The following is a 19604-nucleotide window of genomic DNA, read 5'->3' on the forward strand; positions in this document are numbered from 1 at the left end:
TACAAAAGTATTCCATCCTTGTCTTTCATAATCTATTGGCTTTACCAAAATGATAATGAATATTCACGAAAAATTAAGAAAATATTCCACGAAAATTCGGGAAATATTTTTTTATCTCTCTAAAGTAGTAATCTGTCGCTTCGCAAAAAGTATAGCATAGCGAAAAATGAAGAAAATATTCCATTGAAATGATGCTTTTCACTTGTGTAAGTAATTCACCGCTTCACGAAAAGAATATTTGTGAAAAATATAGAAAAATATTTTTCAGTCTCTCTATGTCGCTTCGCAAAAAGTACATCGGCGAAAAATGAGAAAAATATTCCGTGTTGAAGAGACGACAGAGACGTTTTTCTAAAGTTAAACTCACCTTACATCTGATACATCTCGCTCTGTACCAGTTTTTTTCTTCACCTTTTTAGGATAAAGCTTACTGAGATGACGCTCTGAATAAAATATTATACGTTCGCCCTTATCGCCACGAGATATAAAAATATCTCAATATCGTGTATATATTTAATATTTAACAAAAAAAAATAGCGCTCAAATATCGTGTATAAAATTATAATATTTTATACGAGAACTTAGCCTATGCCGCGCATCTGCGTCATAATAAATGATGGGGTGCTCCAGGCATTACTGTAAACACTGGTATATTGACTTCTACGGATATATAAACCAAAATTAATAATACAATAGTAATAATTATAATTATAATAATAATAGAATTACTAATGCGGAATAGACAGTTGCTTATTTCTGGAACAGCGGATTAGTGAAAATAAGCAAATGTAGGAGTCGAGTTCCCGGATGCTGTTACTTTAAATGCTTTCGACTCGGGGAAAACAATCGTGGGAACTGTTTTGCGCTCGTTCTCTGCTTGTAAATCAGTAAAAGTAGCTAACGATGAAACGGGAATAACAAGATGCCTCAAACCGCGATGCGGAATCCAGAAGAAACGTACGCACTCTGGATCACGTGTCTCGCGAGAGATACGGAAAAACGTATTTTTTCTTTCTTCTACGTATATAACGATAACCTGTCTTTGTTTTTCTATCGTGCAAACGCGTTTAAGAGCACAGCGTAAAGCCGTGTTAAACAAATTTATAATTCCAAACGACGTACTCTTCCTATTCATGCAAATCCCAATCATGCTCAAGTATCTTGTTACTATAGCTCGTGATGAGTGGTTGAATGAAAACAACGAGAAAAAAAAGAGAAATCTAATGTTTAAAAATATTTACGCAAATTCAAGAATGATGTTGAAATATTTTATCAAGCGTTCTACATTGATTTCACCTACTTTATTTGCTTAGTCTTATGTAAGAATAATGCCTAGGAATAATGATCACTATCCAAAGGATAATTCGTATTAAGGATTGCAAAAATACAATAATGGCACCAATTTGATTCTCTCGAAGGCATACGTTTCTTTTGCATTCTTGGTGTTAGTTTCCATGATTGTTGCCGTCAGAGAATGGCAATATCATCATCGCTTCTCCTGATAAATTTAAACCTTAGATCAACAATAGCAAATTAAAATCTTGCTAATACTACTCAGGTCAAAACTACGTACGCTGTACATAGCGAAGGGGAAAAAAAGAAAGTAGAAGAAAAATGGAGAAGATCAATATTCTAGAATCGTTTTTAAGACTTTGAATGCCTTAATGCACTTATATATGTTTTCGCGTCGTTTGCAGTAAAAAAACTAATCCGTTTTACACCTGACTTGATCCCACAAGAAAGGGATGTGATACAGCAATGATTGCTTAGCAAAAAGATATGAATTGATCGATGTCGCGACGACACGAGCTTTCGCCGTTCAAAAGACGGACGTTCTAGCGGACAAATCCCTGCTTATTTTTTCGATACTAATGTTGAATATATTAAATTACAAAATGCGCGCCGTTAGAACTCCGTCGAGGCGATTCGCCGTCTCGCTATAGGCCGATGTCGATGTCTAATCGAAGTCACGCGATCGCAGACGCTGAGGAAGGTCCAGCCTAGTCGTCGTTGACCTCGATCGGGATACTCGTGGTGAAGGTCGGCGTCTCCAGTTCCTCGTGCTTCTTCATCTTCATACCCTGTAAATAACGAGAGGAGATTCGTTACAATTATATCGGTCGAGGACATGGGAAACGTTTTACTGTGCGGCGAATGGGATTGCGTCATTGTGTGACGCGTAGGCGTGAATCAAAGGCTTGTCGAAAAGCGCTAATTATTTAGTCGACATCTCGCGAATACAATTAGAGATCCGCTCTAATGCGTCTCACCTGTTGCAGTTTGTAGTGATTAATGATATCCTGATCGGCCGGGCAGCTCTGTAGGAAAGCGTCGAGCCTGTACATGTGGTGCATGTATCGCCACAGGTGCACCAGGGTCTCCGGTATCTCGAAGTCGGCAAAGTACTTGCCGGCGACCCTGATGTGCTGCAGCCGCGGCATCAGCTCGCAGTCGAAGCAGCACATGGTGTCGCCGGTGAGGAAGCGCGTGCCCTTGCGGCCCAGATGCTCGTCGATCTTGCGCAGATGCGCCATCAGCGATGAGGACTTGGGATCCTTGTCCTTGTCCTTCGCGTTCAGCAGCAGCAACTTGAGTTTCTGAAATATATGAACGGAGCGAACGACATGTAATTTCTCGCCTCGCCAGAGAAAGGGATATAATTCGACAGCTCTTTTTCCCGATTGGTTTCACTCTCGACCGGATTGACCGACACTCACGCTGAACAAGTTCTCCACGAGAGTGGCCACTTCCTTATCTTGTACAAACAGATTGTGCCCGCCGGGGATGTTTTTCATGATGTGCCGTTCAATCTTTTCGTTCTCCAGTATCGCGTCACCGTTGTCGATCAGGATGGGCGGCGGCGTGGCCTGGAAGTTGGTGCGAAAGTCGGGCGGCGGTTTCTGCATATCCACGGTGGTCACCTTCAGAGAGATCGTTTTCAGCTCCGCCAAGAGGTACAGATCCATGAAGTATTCCTGGCAGAAGAGACAGGCGCCCTTTCGACGGCCATCGATCGTCGATGCCTAGAAGCAATATTTCCTTCGTTAGATTGATATCAATATATTTATATTTCTTCGTTAGATTTAGCATCAAGATATATATATATATATATATATATATATATATATATATTTAATTTTTAAAATATACGATTTAAAAAATATACGCAATCTCAAATCTATTTCAGAAAGAATATGTTATTACGATTTAAAATACATCTACAAGATTTTGTTATTTTTTTCACATGAATTATTACATCTTGTCATTCTTTGTATATAAAAGCCGCGTGTTCTCGCGGCTATCGGCGTTAAGGCTGGCATGTAAATTCCGCGGTATCTCGTGGATTCGATTATCCTGCCTGTATCTCTGAGCGATAAGAGGCTGACGTCATCCGGCAACTAGTGTACGAATCTAACAACGGCGTGGCGAAACGCGCGGATCATTGTGTTCGCGAGCGATGAGCAGACCCAACCCATTATAGTCGAATCTCCGACCGACGTGACGTCCCACCGCCACGCATTTTCTGCTGCTCGATCGGCCGAATAATCGAGAGAGTACCGAACCCAATCCGCCAGCGCACGGCGCTCTCGTTTTCCCGAAGTTCGCGGTTTATTTATTCGCTCGTCTCTGACGTTCTAACTTCGCGCGTTCACGGCCATCCTGAAAAAACCTTACGCAATATACCGATCAAAATTATCTCCATTTTTTATTTTTGCTTCTTTCTATCCCGACGTGCTATTTTCGGCGCGGATCCTGATATTTTCGACGTTAGAAAACGCGTGCCGTCAAACGTCGAAAAACAAATCTTTACATCATCATCGGGGAATTTTTTTTCTCCCCAATCCCGCGGCTCCGACCATTCAGCATTGTTTCCCTCTGACATTTGTAATCTACAATCATACACCTCTCGTGCCTTGGTACTTTTTAACCTTTGACCGTTTCAAGATTTGTTGCGATAGCGCGTCTAATACCGTGTCTGATGGACAATCGCGCGAAATATCTTTCGCTATGACAACATTCCACTCTGATCGTTTCCCCCGATACTTTGATCCTTTACCGGCTTTACCCAACCGATGGAAGCTAAACAACCCACGCATTGTGTAACGTAATCGTTCTCTCCTCGGACAACCGTAATTCGAGCAAATTGAATCTCGGCAGTTCGCCAACTCTCCCTCTCTCTCTTCCTCTCGGACAACGGAGGTTCTATTTTCATCGGGCGCTAACAATCGGCCGCTTTTCTAGGATCTAACGAGCCGGGCGTTTAGAGAAGAGGAGGTGATCCCGCGATATCACCACCGCGCATCGCTGTCTTTGTATCGTCGCTGCTACTATCGTTTACTACTATCGATGTCGTCTTACTTTCCACAGCCCCATGCGTCACACGCGCATCAGCCGGCACCTCGAGCGGTTTTTTATTCTCTCTCGGCGATGACGCACAGTCCGTTTTCGGATGTTGCATAACGTGAGAGACCTAGAGGTTCCATTTAGCGCACGCGCGCGCGCGATTTTCCCAGGAGGAGATCTCCTGTCGACGGGCGATTCTCGCGGATCAAGCACGCAATAGCAAATCTTCATAGGTCACTAGTTCTGAGCTTTTCGCAGTTTTTAATTCCTAAAAGTCTTCAGATATTCTAACGAGTATTTTTGGATATCAACAAAAGCAAAACCTCGAAGAGAATTACCTCTGAAATTATTTAATTAAAAAACATCCTTATCGAAGTTCTCTCGTTTATTGACGGACCGTTTCTTTTTATATCCTACGTATTTTTTGCACGCGCCTCAAAGGCGCGGATCTGTTTCCACATTCAGCGATGTATATCGCCGTCCGATAGCAAGTTTTATTTGTCTTACACGAGTGAGATTCAAGCAACCACACTCTTGGCGCTGAATGTGAGATATGAATGCGTGTCATGGTAATCCCTCAGGCGTCCATCGAACATCTGTTAAACATCTTTCGGAGTTGAACGCGTTGCTGAAACTACTGTCCGATACTTAACCGAAAAAATTTAACGCGGAACGTCATCGCGCGACGTCTGCGTCATTATCTCTGGAACGTGTACGAGAAGGTGAAATAAAATATGACAACAATTCGGTGAGGATGGTCAAGCGAGCCTCGCTGATTTGATTTATCGACGCGAGCTTGATTTTCTGCGCGGCGGTTATGCCAATCGGGGATTCCGCGGGGGATATTGAAAGAGTTTATGCCTCTCTCTCTCTCTTTCATCCGCGATTGTGCAAGCTGACTTTGAGGTATGAGTCATTTATTCCGAATAAAGCGCGCAATAAGCAGATAACGAGAGGCTAATAATCGAAACCGTCTTTACTTCAACTTGAGCCGCAACGCCGCAACTTTGTCACAACGTTGCTTTAATTATTATTGCTTCAACGTTGCTTCTAATATCGATCTTTTCCCCAGATTACTAAAAAAAAGGAAGAATAAAACAATGCGGATATCAAAACGCTATCAAAACTGAATGTAAAATAAAGCGAGAGCGCGATAACAGCATGGAGAAAAGTATCTTCGAGACTCTCCAGCGGAAATCTAGCATTGGTATTCATGTCGAATATAGGAGTCGCGCGGAGAACGCGGATGGTGGATCAAATGTCACGAAGACACTGAACATCTTCCATCTTCGAACGCGGCTCTATCTCTCACCCGGTCGGCGCTCCTCACCTCCTTTCTCTATTACGAAAGCCTGAAAATTCGTCCGCGACGTCAGGTGCGCATCCCGTCGATATCCCGCGGAACGAGAACCAGCCAAACCACAAGTCGAAACGACGCGACGGGTGCGACACGAGAGGGAAGGGATGCGCATCTTTTCCAAGTTAAATCGCGCGACGACAAATCGCTCTCCTTCCGCGGTATTGGCACGATTTATCGTAACGTTCAGAATTTTAACGACACGATTTAACTCGCCGTGAGGGAGATACGACGCGCGCGTACACATACGCAGGCGAATTCCATTCCTTTAAAAAGCCGCGCAAGCGTTTGCCGAACGCGGATCGACGAAACCACTGGCGTTTGATCGAGTTCAGCATATTTACGAGCTGAACTTGGGGGACACAAGGGGGGGGGGGAGAAAAAATGGGGGACCTCTTCGCCGTGGAATCTCGGTTTAGGAGAGCGAGAGAAACGAGAGGCGAAACGTTTTATTTTTTTCCCCTTTTCGCGTTGATGTCGGTTACACAAACGATTCGCGTTGTTGCGGCCTCGCGACACATCGCGACAACGTTACGCGGCTCCGTCAAAGCCGCGGTATTGGACGGGAAAAAAACGGGGGGAAAAATCGAACAAAAAAAGGAAGACCGACGACTAAAAGCGGCGTACGCATCGCTGGTATCGCTAATGGTAACATCGCGGGCAACCTTGTTTCATGGCTGAAAGAAGCTAATGCGTGCCTGGGCACTCGTGTCATTCGCCTGAAGAATTCTCTACACAACAAAGGTCTTACCGTCCACGAGGAGGAAGCTATCTCGCGAACGGCTTCATGAAATATGGACGAGTCAATGACTTCGAAAGTGACACAATTCCGTACTGAAACTGCAATTTTTGAGCGTGACGATTAAGCGCGGCAAGTGTGCGATTTAATGTATTATAATTGACGGTATAAATTATAATCTACCTGCATCTCCCTGCTACATCTTTCGTAATTGTATTATAAAAACTATTTAAATTTTGGTAGCTTATAATTCTCCTTGAGATACACACAATACAATATGCGGAGCATCCTTTTACGGACACCTCCATCGCAGACGCGGAACATGTACAGGACGCAGTCGCGGCGTCTTGCTGTAGAAAATACCGTTACGAGTAGGCAAAATATATACACGTGTACGCACGCGTGCGAGTACGACTTCTGCGAATATATATATGAGTTATATACGACGCATGCAACGAGAGCCATAATTTCACGACGCGCTCGCGATTCTCCTGCTCGCCATTTTTCCTGAATGAAGCCGACAACGGGTGGATGGGGAAAAAGAAGGGAAAAGGAAACAATGCTGTCAGGACGTCATTCGCGAAGATACGCGCGTAAGCGGCTATTCTTAGCGGGACGACGACGTTTCTTTATTAGCGGTCGCGTGGACATCGGTATATCCTTCGATATCGCGTCGCGCGAAGGACGGCTTTCCTCCTCTTCGCGCAACACTTTTCTCTCTTTTAATGCCTTGTTTGAGCGACAGTGTTACGTGTCCGTGATGGAACGATCGTGCGAACTCTCCGAGTGTCTCTGACTTCCACCCAGACACGCTTGTAATGACCTTAGAGGAGATTAAAGTGCGATCGATCGCCGCGCTCGCAGGTGGTTACGCGATTATTCTTTTGCTCAATGTAACTACGATGAGAAAAATAACTCTAGCGAAACAGAAGAAGACACCTGTGACGTGGTACTTGTATTGTATAAGTGTGACAAACAACTCCGAAGAAAAATAACGTATGCGCGTAAGGAAGACGTTAAGGAGGAACAAGGATCTTTTTCTATTATTACTCTGTCTAGCTTAAACATATTATAATCGATCTTATAACTTATCAAGCTCGTTTTCTACTAATTTTTCCTTTGTCTCGTAAACAAAAATATTTCTTTCTTTTTCGAGGGAAAGCAAGTTTAAAAAAATGTTTTCTTTAATTCTTTCAATTCTCACTCTTCCAGTTTTAATAAATCGGCGAGCATATTCTTCGAATTATTGAGGAATATAATAGAGAAGATCCGGGGAACGAAGTCACCGAAGTTGGCGGGGAAAGCCAGAGGAGCGAGGAAAGCGGAAGGCAAAGGAGTCCATCGTTTAACGGTAGAATCTCGCGGAGGACCTCGCGGTAGCCGCTCCGTCGTTTCGTCCCGTTTGACACACTTACCCGAGAGAACCTCGCATGATCGCCTGCCGAGAGTGCAAGGCCGGCCGGTTTATCGTTAAATCTTTTCGCGCAAAACGCGCGCGATTTCGACCTGCGATCGGCTCCAGAATTACGTCTGTACCGCTCCGTCGTTCTTCGATTTGCAACAACGGTATAGCCGACCCGGTCGGGCCGCTGCCGCGCCGCGCCGGCATAGAGTTCTGACCTCGTTAACTGAATAAATTAAATGGTCGCCGTTTAATATGCGCGCGTCTACGGTATTTCGTTGCGAGAGATGGAGAGAGAGCACGGTACGCAAAGCTCAACTTGATTTGAATGTTCACGCCGGCATTCATATGTACGCGCGATTCGATTCGAAAGGCAATTTCGAATCGAATCGCAGCGAGACATTATCGCGGACTTGGAGGAAGTCGCGACGTTCTCCAGCTCGATAGTAGCACGCCTCAATGAACTAGATACCGGCCATTTCGTTATAATTAGTTATCGACGAGAAATTTCTCTTCGACTGCAGATAAGCAATGCCGTGAGATTTCAGTTTTTTCCGTGACGAGTCGATTTTATCGCGATATTTGTCCTGCATCAAGCAAGAACCGATAATTCCGCGACTGAACTTTTTGTGTTTTTATCATGTTTATTCCAGATATATTGGCTGTGAAGAGCGCATTCTCGGTGGTGTAACACTTCGCCGGCTACCTGAATATTTATCTAACGCTGCAATCGAGATGATAAGCCCGAGTTATCTGAAAGGCTGCCGCGTAGAATTCCCGTTGGCACACTTAAGGACAGGTTGCACCGATATGGCGACCGTGTCTCACCTTCGACAATAGAACCAAGTGAAGACTAGAGAGCGAACGCTTTCGACGAAATTAAACACCGGTCGGCAATTTTCTTCTTTACCTTTTCCTTACATTACATATTTGTACAAAAACATTAATATACAAATATTGAAGTTTTAGGATCGACAGTTGGTTCGCCAAATATATTAAAATGTTTCACACATAGTTACAGCTTATAATTAATAATAATTACTAATAATAAATATTAGTAATTGAGAATAATTAATAACGATAAATAATAATTTAATTATAATTATTCATAATTTACGTTGTAAATTATTCCTGCGGCAGGAGAAAAAGTTGCACCACGATTTCGACTTCGAAACGCCTCATTCCTTTCATGCACGATCCAGTCATCTAATTCAGCGATATTATGTTAAAATTGTACGGCATGCGGTATTTCTCTCGAAAGAAATCTGATCGATTGCCGGCGAAAGTTCAATCGCAAGCTCTTTAATGGTCATACGAAGGTAGCCTGTTTCCACTTGAGGAGTCGTTCCCCCCTTGGAAACTCGGTGAAAAGAAAGTTCCGAGAACCCGCGCCGAGCTCACCCTCGATCGAGTCGGAGATCGATCGGGATTAACAACGATCGCGAACAGCCCTGGCCCCTGGCCGCTAATCTAATCGGAATCGAAAACGTAATACGATATCGTAATATATCGAAATCATAATATGGCGATATAGATACCGCAAAATTATGATATCGTGTAAGATCAACGATCTTACATCCTGTTTATCATATTTTTATTTCTGAGAATACGTCGTATTAATACTTTGCCGTTGACTCATCTCGTTTCTTTATTTGGAAGAAAGCGAAAAAGAGATCTAAAGAGGGCGACTCGAAGGGTTCCAAGTTACTTTGAGAAATATCGTAAAAATATTCTACTCTCTTTCAAAATTACCTATTTAAAACGCCATTTACGATGACTGGATCTTAGAAGTCTAATTAGGCTTTTCTCAAATTGATTCTATATCTGGTACATCATATCGTAAATAAATTGATTATATATCATATCGGTGGGTTGCATTTATTAATAATTAAAGATTATCTACTTCCAACACGTAAAAGACACGTACGTCCGGAACGCGTGCGACGCGAATTCGGAGCGCTTTCAATGACAACCTAAAAAGGAAGCGTAGAGTCCCTTGGTGAAACTCCTCGACATTTTCTCCGACGCGGGCGGCCGCTAATCGCGCGAGATAAAGAGATCTGGCGATATAAAGAGATCTGCACGATTTTAAGACGCCGCGCGAATTACTCCGATAAGATAGGAATGCGCCAGCGGCGACGGACGGAGTTTGTACCCCGGCCGTATACAAGATTCGATCGATCATAGATCCTAGATCCCGTATCGCGATCCTGCGGCGATCCGCGGGTGCTCGAAATCCCGGGGGCGAAATTCCGGCGGGTCGCCGCGGCCGGCGGAAAAACCAGTCTAGTCGCCGACCTTTCATTTTCCCGTCCACTTGCATCGCGTCGTAAAATCGCGCCGGACAACTTTTTTCTACCCGGCTTGACTTTTCGACGGCGACGGCTACGGCGGGTGCCTTTTTTTATCGTGTCCCATTTGCCCGCGCGTAACGCTCGCAGAATGCACAAACGTTCGGCGGAGGGAGACGAGTTTACGCGGCGCGAGAGCGCGCGGCGCGGCGCCCTCGATGACTCCATGCGTAAAAAAATGTGTAGCATACGCGTACGGCGCCGCGCCGCGCGGCGCGTTTAACGCTTCGGTTCTTTAGGGAGCAACGCGGCGTGAAGGGCCCGGAACGGCGCCGTCTTCCGGATCTCGTCTACCTAATGTTCCAATCCGTCGGCCGACACGATCGAGTACGCGAGGCATCCATCAGCGACCGACGGAAATCTCCATTCGCGACGATGGGGAACGGTTGGCGGGCCCACGGCGCGGCGCGTCGCGTCGCGTCGCGTCGTCGATCAAGCCAAGTCAGCCAAGCGACGGTAAACCGGTCTCTCGACCCCCTTCGTTCGTATTAACGACATTAACGTTAGACGCACGAACCGAAAAAGCTCGCGACACACGACACACGTGCGGGCAAGCGGGCAACGAGCCCTCCTCGCTCCCGGCTCCGCGAGGTCTCTCGACCGCCGCGCCGTATCGGCCGAGCAACCGCGACGTACGCACGTACTCTCCGCGTGCACCGCGTCCGTTGCTCGCGCGTTCACGGCTCCGGTCCCTGGCGATCACGCGTCGGCGAACGCGCAAGAGAGCTCTGCGTCGGACTCCTCGGAGACGAAGGGCGGCCGGCGGGCTCGCGAAGAACGCTACGCGACGGCGAACGTGACGCGAAACAAAAACAAAAGGTCGCGCGGGGGAGAAAGAGAGGAAGGGAGGCGGACGAAGAACGGTCAACGGTCACGGCGCGAATTATATCTTATATCCGCTGGCCGAGCCGAACTGGTCGATTTTCACGGTCGCGGCGTGGCGTCCCACCGGGAAAGAAGGGACTAGCCACTAGCCTGCGGTTTCCCGCAGGAGCGAATACGGGAACCAGTTGGGCACTTGGCAGTTCCACGTTCCACGCCCATAGCGCGCACGGGACAACCCGACAACCGCCTCCTTTTTCCTCCGTCTTCCTCTTTCCCCTCCCGCCCTCCCGTCCCTGTCCGTCTCGCTCTCGCTCCGGCGATCCTCGACCGCACACCGCGCGTGGCACACACTCACCTTGATGATCAGCTCGATCTCGGGCACGTCGCCGTTACTGGTGCCGTTCTCGTGGTTGTCGTCCGCCATCCTGACGGGAGTCACCGTGCGCGGCGAAGATGGAAGAAGGCACTTTTGTCCTGTGGCGTTTCTCGGCGGCTACCTCTCCCTCTCTTTCTATCGTGACGCGGAGCGTAACCGGACGGAGATCGGAGAAACGAACAGAACGCGATGGAAGTCCGCGGAACACTGACGCAGCGCGTGCCGCGCCACGTTCACGCCGCTGGCGCCGCCTGCGGCGCGCCCGCCGAATCACGTGACGCTTGTTGCGCGCGAGACGCGCCAAATTTGAATGCGGTTCGACGTACGATTCGTATACTTGAATGTTTAATGTTCATTTCTACCAATGTAGATTAACTTTAATCTTGGGTTAACTTATTTTTTGTATATTTTCTTGGTTCTGAAAATTAGAAGAAGATAAAAAGTAAGTTAAACCGAGATTAAAGTTAATCTGAGCACTCTTGAGATCTATTCTAAACTTTTGCGTTGCTTGTATAATTATATCATACGATAGATTTGTACTACAATTTTAATATTTGCTTGATGCAATTAATAATTAACGTTATTCCTATTAAATGTTTACTAAAATATAAATAACTGAATATAATGTCCCAATATTTGTTACATAAACGTTTTTTTAATTGATTTTTCTTCGTCAGGCGCACAGGTAAATGACAATATTTTTTTCAACGACTCGCTATTTCGAGGTTCTATATAACATTTCGTAATGTTCTTCAAAGTATCTTGTAGGGGTGATTTTACTATTAAAGTTTCCTATATAATAAATGCAATACATTATTTATACTTATTGTTTGTGCGACAGAAAATATGTGTTTAATTTATACTTTATGTTGCAATTCTTCCGAAAAATTTCCATTTTCTTCGGTAACTGAATAAAGATATGGTTCTTGAAAAACGTAGCACGTACTTTCTTCCATTACGCATTCTTTACAAATGTATCTTTTTAATATTTAATTAACGTTTTGAAATATTTAACTCGCGTTGTATATTTTCTTACCATTATTTGCACTTCGATGCAACATGACATTGCTGACCAAAATTATGTAGAAAGTAAGGAAGACTAGTCTCGTGAACGCCATCATTTGCAATTTCAAAGGAAGTAAAAGTGAAATTTTAAGGAAATTGGGCGATCGAAAATGAATTGATTTTTAAAAGTTGGAACTGTGACATTTTGGAACTGTGTTATTTTGTTTATGACATTTTAGTCGTGAAAGCGTCGAGGATAATGTTATGACGAGACGGGTGCACAACTTCAGATTATTTCGAGATTTAATATACAGAGTATAAGGAAGATGTATAGGATGTTCAATATTTTTGTTGTAATAATCATATGCTATATTCTTAACTATTATATCTTAAACAATATAGCAACAATAATATTTCATATGTACATAATTACTAATCCTCTCTGTAGCGATAAACGTGAACTCGTTTAACGCCTTACGTTTGGTCGGATCGCGATACGTAGACATTACCGTAAACTCTACAGCCGAAAGTTTTCATGCGCTCCTACAATTAACTTTTTTTTTTCCTATCACTTACGTTCGCGCGTTAAAAGCAAGGTGAAGGTATGTACGACAGACCAAAGAAAGAGGATATGTTGAGTGTATGAGTTCAATCGACAGACTATGAAAGCTATGCGTTCGTATTATTAGTGTGATTTCTAAACGCTACTACGTTAGTGCTCCGTTTTTTTTTTTTTTGTTTTTTTTTTCATCTACTAGCTCACTTTTCGACAGACGATTGAACAACAATGTGACGAGTTTAAATCAAACTAGGCCGAGTGTAAAATGTATATTATCAATTGTAGCTTTTCTTAATTGTAGCTTTAGAATGTAAGAGATTGCTCGGCCGTCACCAATTCTTCAATTCAATGGCTACAAAATTATAATATTCATTAGTTCTTTTTCAATATCTCGTTAAAAAATATGAAAGACGCAAGCATACCGTCGTCGATATGAGATTCGCGATAAGAAAAATTGTATATACATATACATATATATCAAATTCTCGTCGATGAGATTCGCGACAAGAAAAAATTGTGTATGTATATATACATACATACATACATACATAAAATTAGTTATATATATATATATATATATATATATATATATATATAACAAATTTTAACAAATTTTCGTCTATATAATTATGTTGTCTCGATTAGAATAATGTCTCATTCCACTCTAACGGTCGACTTGAGATCTCCTCTCACTGACTGATCATTAACAACGATAACGCATTTTCAGTGCGTCATTCAGATTGGACCCCAGTTCTAAAGCGACGAATAGAATAGCGTAGATTACTAGCGAGTGTAGAAGGATACACGCTTATAGAATTATTTCACATAAATGTGTACCATAAATATCGAACATGATCATAAATATACGAGTAGGGTAATAGTAATAATTGACTAATTTTGGTTTTACACGGACATAATCCCTAATTGCTTTATCCGTATTAATTGGTATTTCGTACTCTGCATCTTAAGAGCACTTAAAGTTCTCGTTCGAACGCTCGTAACTTCCGATCTGATTGGCGATTTTAATTCCGCAGTGGGTCCAAGCTCTCCAAAGAAAAGTCATCCGTTCCGATGCACAGCCCTCTACTAAAACCATCCTAAAAATTTTTCGCCATGTTACAACCTGTCTACAACAGAAGCAATTGGAGAATGAAAATTGCATGTTTTACCTTCATCTCCAGCAGCTTTTTGTCTAGCAGACCGATAGCGTTTTCCAGTTCTTGCTGGCTAGGATTAGATGTCATGGTCGAAGCTCCGAATTCTCCCATTTCAAACGGATCCTTAAATTCATTCTTCATGTTTAAAGTTGGCGTAGGATTAAAAGGAATGCTACCAAACAGATCTTCCTTGATTCCATTTTGACGTCTCGAGTCTTTCGTCTTTGGTGGTGGTGCCACTGGATAGAGAATACAATATTCTCAGAGATGATATATGTGTAATGAAAGTTAATATCCATAAATTGTATACTTACGCAGGGGCGGAGGACTGGTTGTGCCGTTAGATTGCGAGAAGAAGATCGATCCTGAAGATATCTGACCGTTAAGGAGCGGATTGTTATTTGACTGATGATTGGCAAGACCGTTCGTTGCGGTCTCGTAAGCTCTTGGATTGAAATCTTCCTCAAACTCGTCCATCAACAGTCCTTCCAATTTAGTGCCAACCGACGGCATTGGCGCTGGCTCATTTCTATGAAAAAATAAGAAATAATATGAAATCAAGAAAGCTGAGATTAGTGAAATTTACAATCATCACATTGATCATACCCCATGAAATCATCGTCAAAACTCTTCTCGAAACTTCTCGGTGGAACTGGTGGCGGTTGCTGTGGTCCATTAGATGTATTTCCGTTGCTGTCGCTCATGTTCAGCAATGGCTGGCTAATCGTACCATTGACTTGCGGTGAATCCGTAGGAGCTCCAGGTACGTGAAGAATATCGGGTATATTATGTTGCGATAGGTACGCCGACACATCCGCCTAAATAGAAATATAGTCAACAAGTATTGAAATAATTTTTATTTATATATTATTAAGAGTATTAGATATACTTCTCATATAGTTTTCAAACTAACCGAGCCTTTAATAACCGCCACGTCCTGCAATCGTTGCCGATAAACATTGTTTTCGTGTTCGAGTCGCTTTATCTTCTGCTGCAGGACCATACAACGTCGTTGTGTCTCTAAATCCTTGCCGGATGTTTCCAGGAACCTCCTGTAGGCCAAATCGAAAGCTTGGCCGATGGTCAGCGTGATTTCCTCGGCTAGTTTATCGCTGACGAAAACGAAGCATGTATGCCTCTCCGCGTCCTCTTCCTTCGCGATGAAACTGAAGAACTTCTTCTCCCCTTTGTCGTCGGCGCAGTACGAGATTCTATGTAACGGATACTGATGCATAATTCGCTGCAAGAATAACCTTCGATTAAATGACGGCCAAGTAATCGAGCCTTGGACACGTGAACGTACGGAACGCAATTATCGCGTAAAAGTCATCTTCACGTCGACGAATGGCACTAACCTTGGGCGTCGTTTTCGTTTTTGGTTCCTGTATCGCCACGCCATCGATGCTTATGGTGAGCTCGACCTTCGGGGTTTTCGTGCCTTCGCTCTTCTTGAGTTGCTGATTGAATTTCAGTTTGCAGATCGCCTCCTTAACGACCTCGATCCCTTTGGGTTGGTCCACCTCTGTGCTGCCCAAATACTAAAATATCAAATCATAGGAAGATGACGAAAAAAAGGGGAATCAGGTACATTCCGTGTATGTGCAACTTTTGTGACAAAAACAGCAAGAGGAACGACGCAGCGTGAGAAACGTTGTGACGTTTCCGAGAAAAAATGCGCATTGAAAACGCGATACGAATGCACTTCTTTATTAACCGCGGTTTTTTTTAACGCATTCCTCCGCGGCTTGCATATTTTTGCATTATAATCGTCGTAAATCTCCGGCATGCATCTGTAAATTAGCAACGCACGACATCTCTCGTCAAGGTAATATTTCCGAGAGAAAAGTTGTTCAACTGCTTGTGGATATGGCTGTATAAATCGGTATATATATATATATATATATATATATATATATATATATATACTTTTACGCAATCAAAACAGCTTAAGAGTTCCGGACATCTTAAATCACACAAAAAATTTTATTTGTCGAGCGCAAAGATTATAGCGCGCATATTGCAAAAAATCACCGATAAAAATAAAAACGTTGATCGCGATACGTAGAGAGCGAGAAAAGAAGTCGGATATACGTCGGCAAGGAGAGAAATTAATCCTAATCGATATAGTTAATAGGAACTGCTTGCAATCATCGCATTTCGCAAACCGAACAAAAGAAACAAGACATTTCGCAATGACGTTTGAAAATAAGACGCAAATCTAACGGCAATTTACGCCGCATTCCTTCTACCCGATAAAATATTTCTGCACTTTAATCTGACACGAACAACGCGATAAACGTAACACTGACAAATTGCGCGATATCATCGCGCCACGATGACGTTTCGCTGTGTAGTTTAATGATCTCGGGATACTTTTATATTTCTGGTCAAATACGCATCTTCTGCTTGGATGATGAAACCGTCATCTCGATTACTTATGCAAATCGATCGCGTTTTCCATTTTATTTCTGATAAATATACAAATAAATAATTAATCTCATTTCACACAAAATAAAATAAGGATTTGGATAGATATAATTACAATAAAAATACGGTAGCCAAAAGCTAATCTTTAAATTCTTCTAGAATTACAAAAAAATTCAAATAAATTGCTGTCAAAATTTTTAAAAATTGCTTTTAATTAAAAAAGAAAGATTTATGCCTTTTTGTCAATCTAATGTAATGAATAATGAGATCGATTATGCAGTCGATAGGAATATGAGATATTTTGTGCCACGAAGAGAAACTTCTCTTGGGCGGGAATATCTTCCGAAAAAAAGCCACAGGGAGAGTTGGATTGCGGAAACTTAATCCGGTCAGAGAAAAAGGCATGTCCGGACATGCCAATTCCGCTGTTTCGTGTCTAGTGGTGACGACACGACACTCGTTTCGTTCGTGAGATAGTGAAATCTGGCCGCTCGCGCGAAGTTTCGAAGTTCAACGAACTCACGGCGCGGGCGACGCGCCTGTTGGGTCTCAGCGTCTCGACCAACAATTCATCCGCGATATATGCCGTATTCGTATTCATGGGGGAAACTTACGTACGAGCCGGTAACAATTCGAAACGAAAGGCAGGCGGGTGCGCGGTTGCGATCGTTGCGCAATTTTTCCGGGTGACGCGAAATGAATGAACGTTTCGAGTCTAGGATTTTTTTTCCTATTTCTGTGCAAGTCATGGAAATAATGAGATTCTACAACCGGCTCTAGAAAGTGCAAATCGCGGGTCACTTTCGGTTTTACGTCCGCATCGTTTTTTTACCGACCGTACATTAAGCCCCTCCCGTTATTAGATTCAACTTGAACATCTGTATATATTAATATGAGACGTCTGCGTCTTTCGTTTCCAGCCTTGCACTCCTTTCTCTCATTACAGGAAATATTAATTTTTTTTGATAATTTGAATCAATTATCACAAATTCTTATATAATATTTCTAAGAAACCGCTTTCTGATATTTTTTTTCTTTTTTTTTTTTAGAGAAATATACCTAACAATCTACTGTATTATAAAATATTAAAATTTAAACAATTAAAAAATATTTCTTTTCTCTATAAAATATACAAGAATAAAAAATATTGAATGTTTTTGTTCTCAATCAACTGCTTCTATTTTCATTACCCTTCCGCCGCAGTTATTGCTTAATAGTAGCCAGCAACTTCTCCGGCTTTTCTCAGGCTGTGCACGATGCCTCGGCGCGGCGTTCCGCCCGGCGAAATAATCAACTTAGCTTAATTACGCTCGTTAGCAGCGAAAGGTAATTAGGCGAACGCACGTCAACAAATTTCACGAACGCGTAATGGATATCCCGTTGAGTGGGTTCACGGGCTCGATAAGCTACCGGAGATGAAATTAAAAGCGGAAAAAGAGGATAGATGATACGCGTCGCGACAGCCTCGACCTTTCATTCCGTCAGTTTCGAGATACCGAGAAACGGTGCCAAGATGATGCTTGTCGTCGCTTCGTTGTTGTTCATCCCGCGGTTTCACAATCGCGTACCGCGACCTTGGTTAATGTGCATACGCCAGCATATCAATAATTAAAAATACTCTCAACATCCCGTTGAAAATAAAAACGTAATCTTAATAAATTATTTATAAAAATAAAAATTTTATTGTTTTACAAAAATCATTTATTTCTAATCTTCTAGCACGAATTTCAGCACAAATTGTGACTCGCAAAAATAATCGTTACAGTTCTTTACGAAGGAAAGTCGAGATATAAGTAATATCTCCATAACACGACGTTACTTACAATATCTTCGCAGTATAGTATATCGTACGTATATAGTATAAAATCGTACAGTACCTTGACTAGGTAGGCGATATGTCCTTTTTGGAGCGCGTCCGGTGGGTGTATCCAGTTCCTACTCGTTCCTGCGAACAGGAGAGTTGCGATGGTTTTCAACCTTCGCCATAGCAGCGGCGAGCCATATTTGCTAATACTAGTTGCGATTCGCGACACACGTGCTTTGGAGAGCCAGGGTTACTCACCTCCGTTTTTACTCGGCTGATTTTTATTGTTCGCCGAATTCTGCGCCCATTTCAGTAACGTCGAGTTCCTCATGTTGTCGGCCTCTGGCTACAACCGACTTTCAGACCCCTCTGCAACACAAAACCGACAAACCATTGAATTGGCATATAAAAGACTAATTCCCAATATGCAAGTAGCTCGTATATCATTTCTAAATATAGATATAAGATACACAAAATAAATATAGATATTAGATACACTTATAGGTGTAATAAATTAAACTTTCTAGACATCGATTATTCCATTTAAAATACATATAAAATATATAACTAAAAAATAGAAACTTTTTAGCTTTAATATATGACAATTAACTTCTTTTTCTGTTTCAAGAAATATAATTTTATACGTATATACGAGTTCATTCGTTGTCAGTAACAGTTCAAGTGAAAGGCTTATAGATCGACTGCTTATGAATACAAAAGATTTAAATGAGCCGCTGGTCAAACGTCAAAAGCCAACGCCAGCTGTAATTTTTCCTTTCCCTCGACATTCTATGAGGTGGGACGTGAGTTTTGGATTCTATCCAGGTTGCCGCGCGTTCTCCTCTTATTTCCACGATCTCTCGCGTGCCGCCCTCGCTTTTATCTGTGTCCCGAAATTTACTTTCTATCCGCGCACAAGCTCCGACGCAAAAGCTAAGCTATCACGCGTGTATCATCATGGTCAACAAGAACTCGTGATCAAAGAACAGTCTTGTTATGTTGCAAAAGAGCGCAAAAACATATCAAGTTGTGTCGCTTCGACTGCAAATTTATAATATGCGATTTGCAAATAGAATTTTATATAAATCAATTTTATAGTTTTGATATGAATCATTAACCTTTTAAAAACGAGTAAATAAGCTACAGCAGCTACAGTATACTTTACATAATTTTACAATAAAATATATTTTTTATCATTACATCATTTTTTAATATGAAAATTCCAATTCTGACTAAATTTGTTTGTATAAATAGCTTA

General features: G+C 42.6%; 2 protein-coding genes across 3 annotated transcripts in view; both read right to left on the reverse strand.

Moving 5' to 3' along the window:
- Window positions 1–633: 633 nt before the first annotated feature.
- Clic (chloride intracellular channel protein 5) lies at window positions 634–11615 on the reverse strand. Its single transcript, XM_071794786.1, has 4 exons — window positions 11374–11615; window positions 2718–3023; window positions 2271–2597; window positions 634–2081 (listed from the first exon to the last, which is right to left on the reverse strand). Exons 1-4 carry the CDS (start codon window positions 11440–11442, stop codon window positions 2001–2003), a joined length of 783 nt encoding a protein of 260 aa, XP_071650887.1. The 5' UTR covers window positions 11443–11615; the 3' UTR covers window positions 634–2000.
- A 1129-nt stretch (window positions 11616–12744) lies between these two features.
- Window positions 12745–19604, reverse strand: part of LOC139822768 (PTB domain-containing engulfment adapter protein 1) — a 28058-nt gene continuing 21198 nt past the window's right edge. For both annotated transcript variants that reach the window (XM_071794780.1, XM_071794779.1), the window contains exons 2-9: window positions 18605–18715; window positions 18420–18487; window positions 15471–15653; window positions 15029–15355; window positions 14722–14933; window positions 14430–14644; window positions 14128–14354; window positions 12745–14055 (exon numbers count right to left, since the gene is read on the reverse strand). In XM_071794780.1, coding sequence (XP_071650881.1) covers window positions 13981–14055; window positions 14128–14354; window positions 14430–14644; window positions 14722–14933; window positions 15029–15355; window positions 15471–15653; window positions 18420–18487; window positions 18605–18677 — 1380 coding nt within the window. In that variant the 5' untranslated portion in view covers window positions 18678–18715 and the 3' untranslated portion in view covers window positions 12745–13980. The remainder of the gene's footprint in view (window positions 14056–14127; window positions 14355–14429; window positions 14645–14721; window positions 14934–15028; window positions 15356–15470; window positions 15654–18419; window positions 18488–18604; window positions 18716–19604) is intronic.

Source organism: Temnothorax longispinosus, chromosome 12, assembly GCF_030848805.1.
Source record: "Temnothorax longispinosus isolate EJ_2023e chromosome 12, Tlon_JGU_v1, whole genome shotgun sequence".
Classification (NCBI taxonomy): Eukaryota; Metazoa; Arthropoda; class Insecta; order Hymenoptera; family Formicidae; genus Temnothorax; species Temnothorax longispinosus.

Excerpts from the sequence above, each read along its gene's own strand:
- Clic (XM_071794786.1), bottom strand. The coding sequence starts at position 11,442 with ATGGCGGACGACAACCACGAGAACGGCACCAGTAACGGCGACGTGCCC. Across the intron at positions 2,598-2,717 it reads TCGTGGAGAACTTGTTCAGC|AAACTCAAGTTGCTGCTGCT; the intron begins GTGAGTGTCGGT and ends CATATATTTCAG. Across the intron at positions 2,082-2,270 it reads ATCACTACAAACTGCAACAG|GGTATGAAGATGAAGAAGCA; the intron begins GTGAGACGCATT and ends CGTTATTTACAG.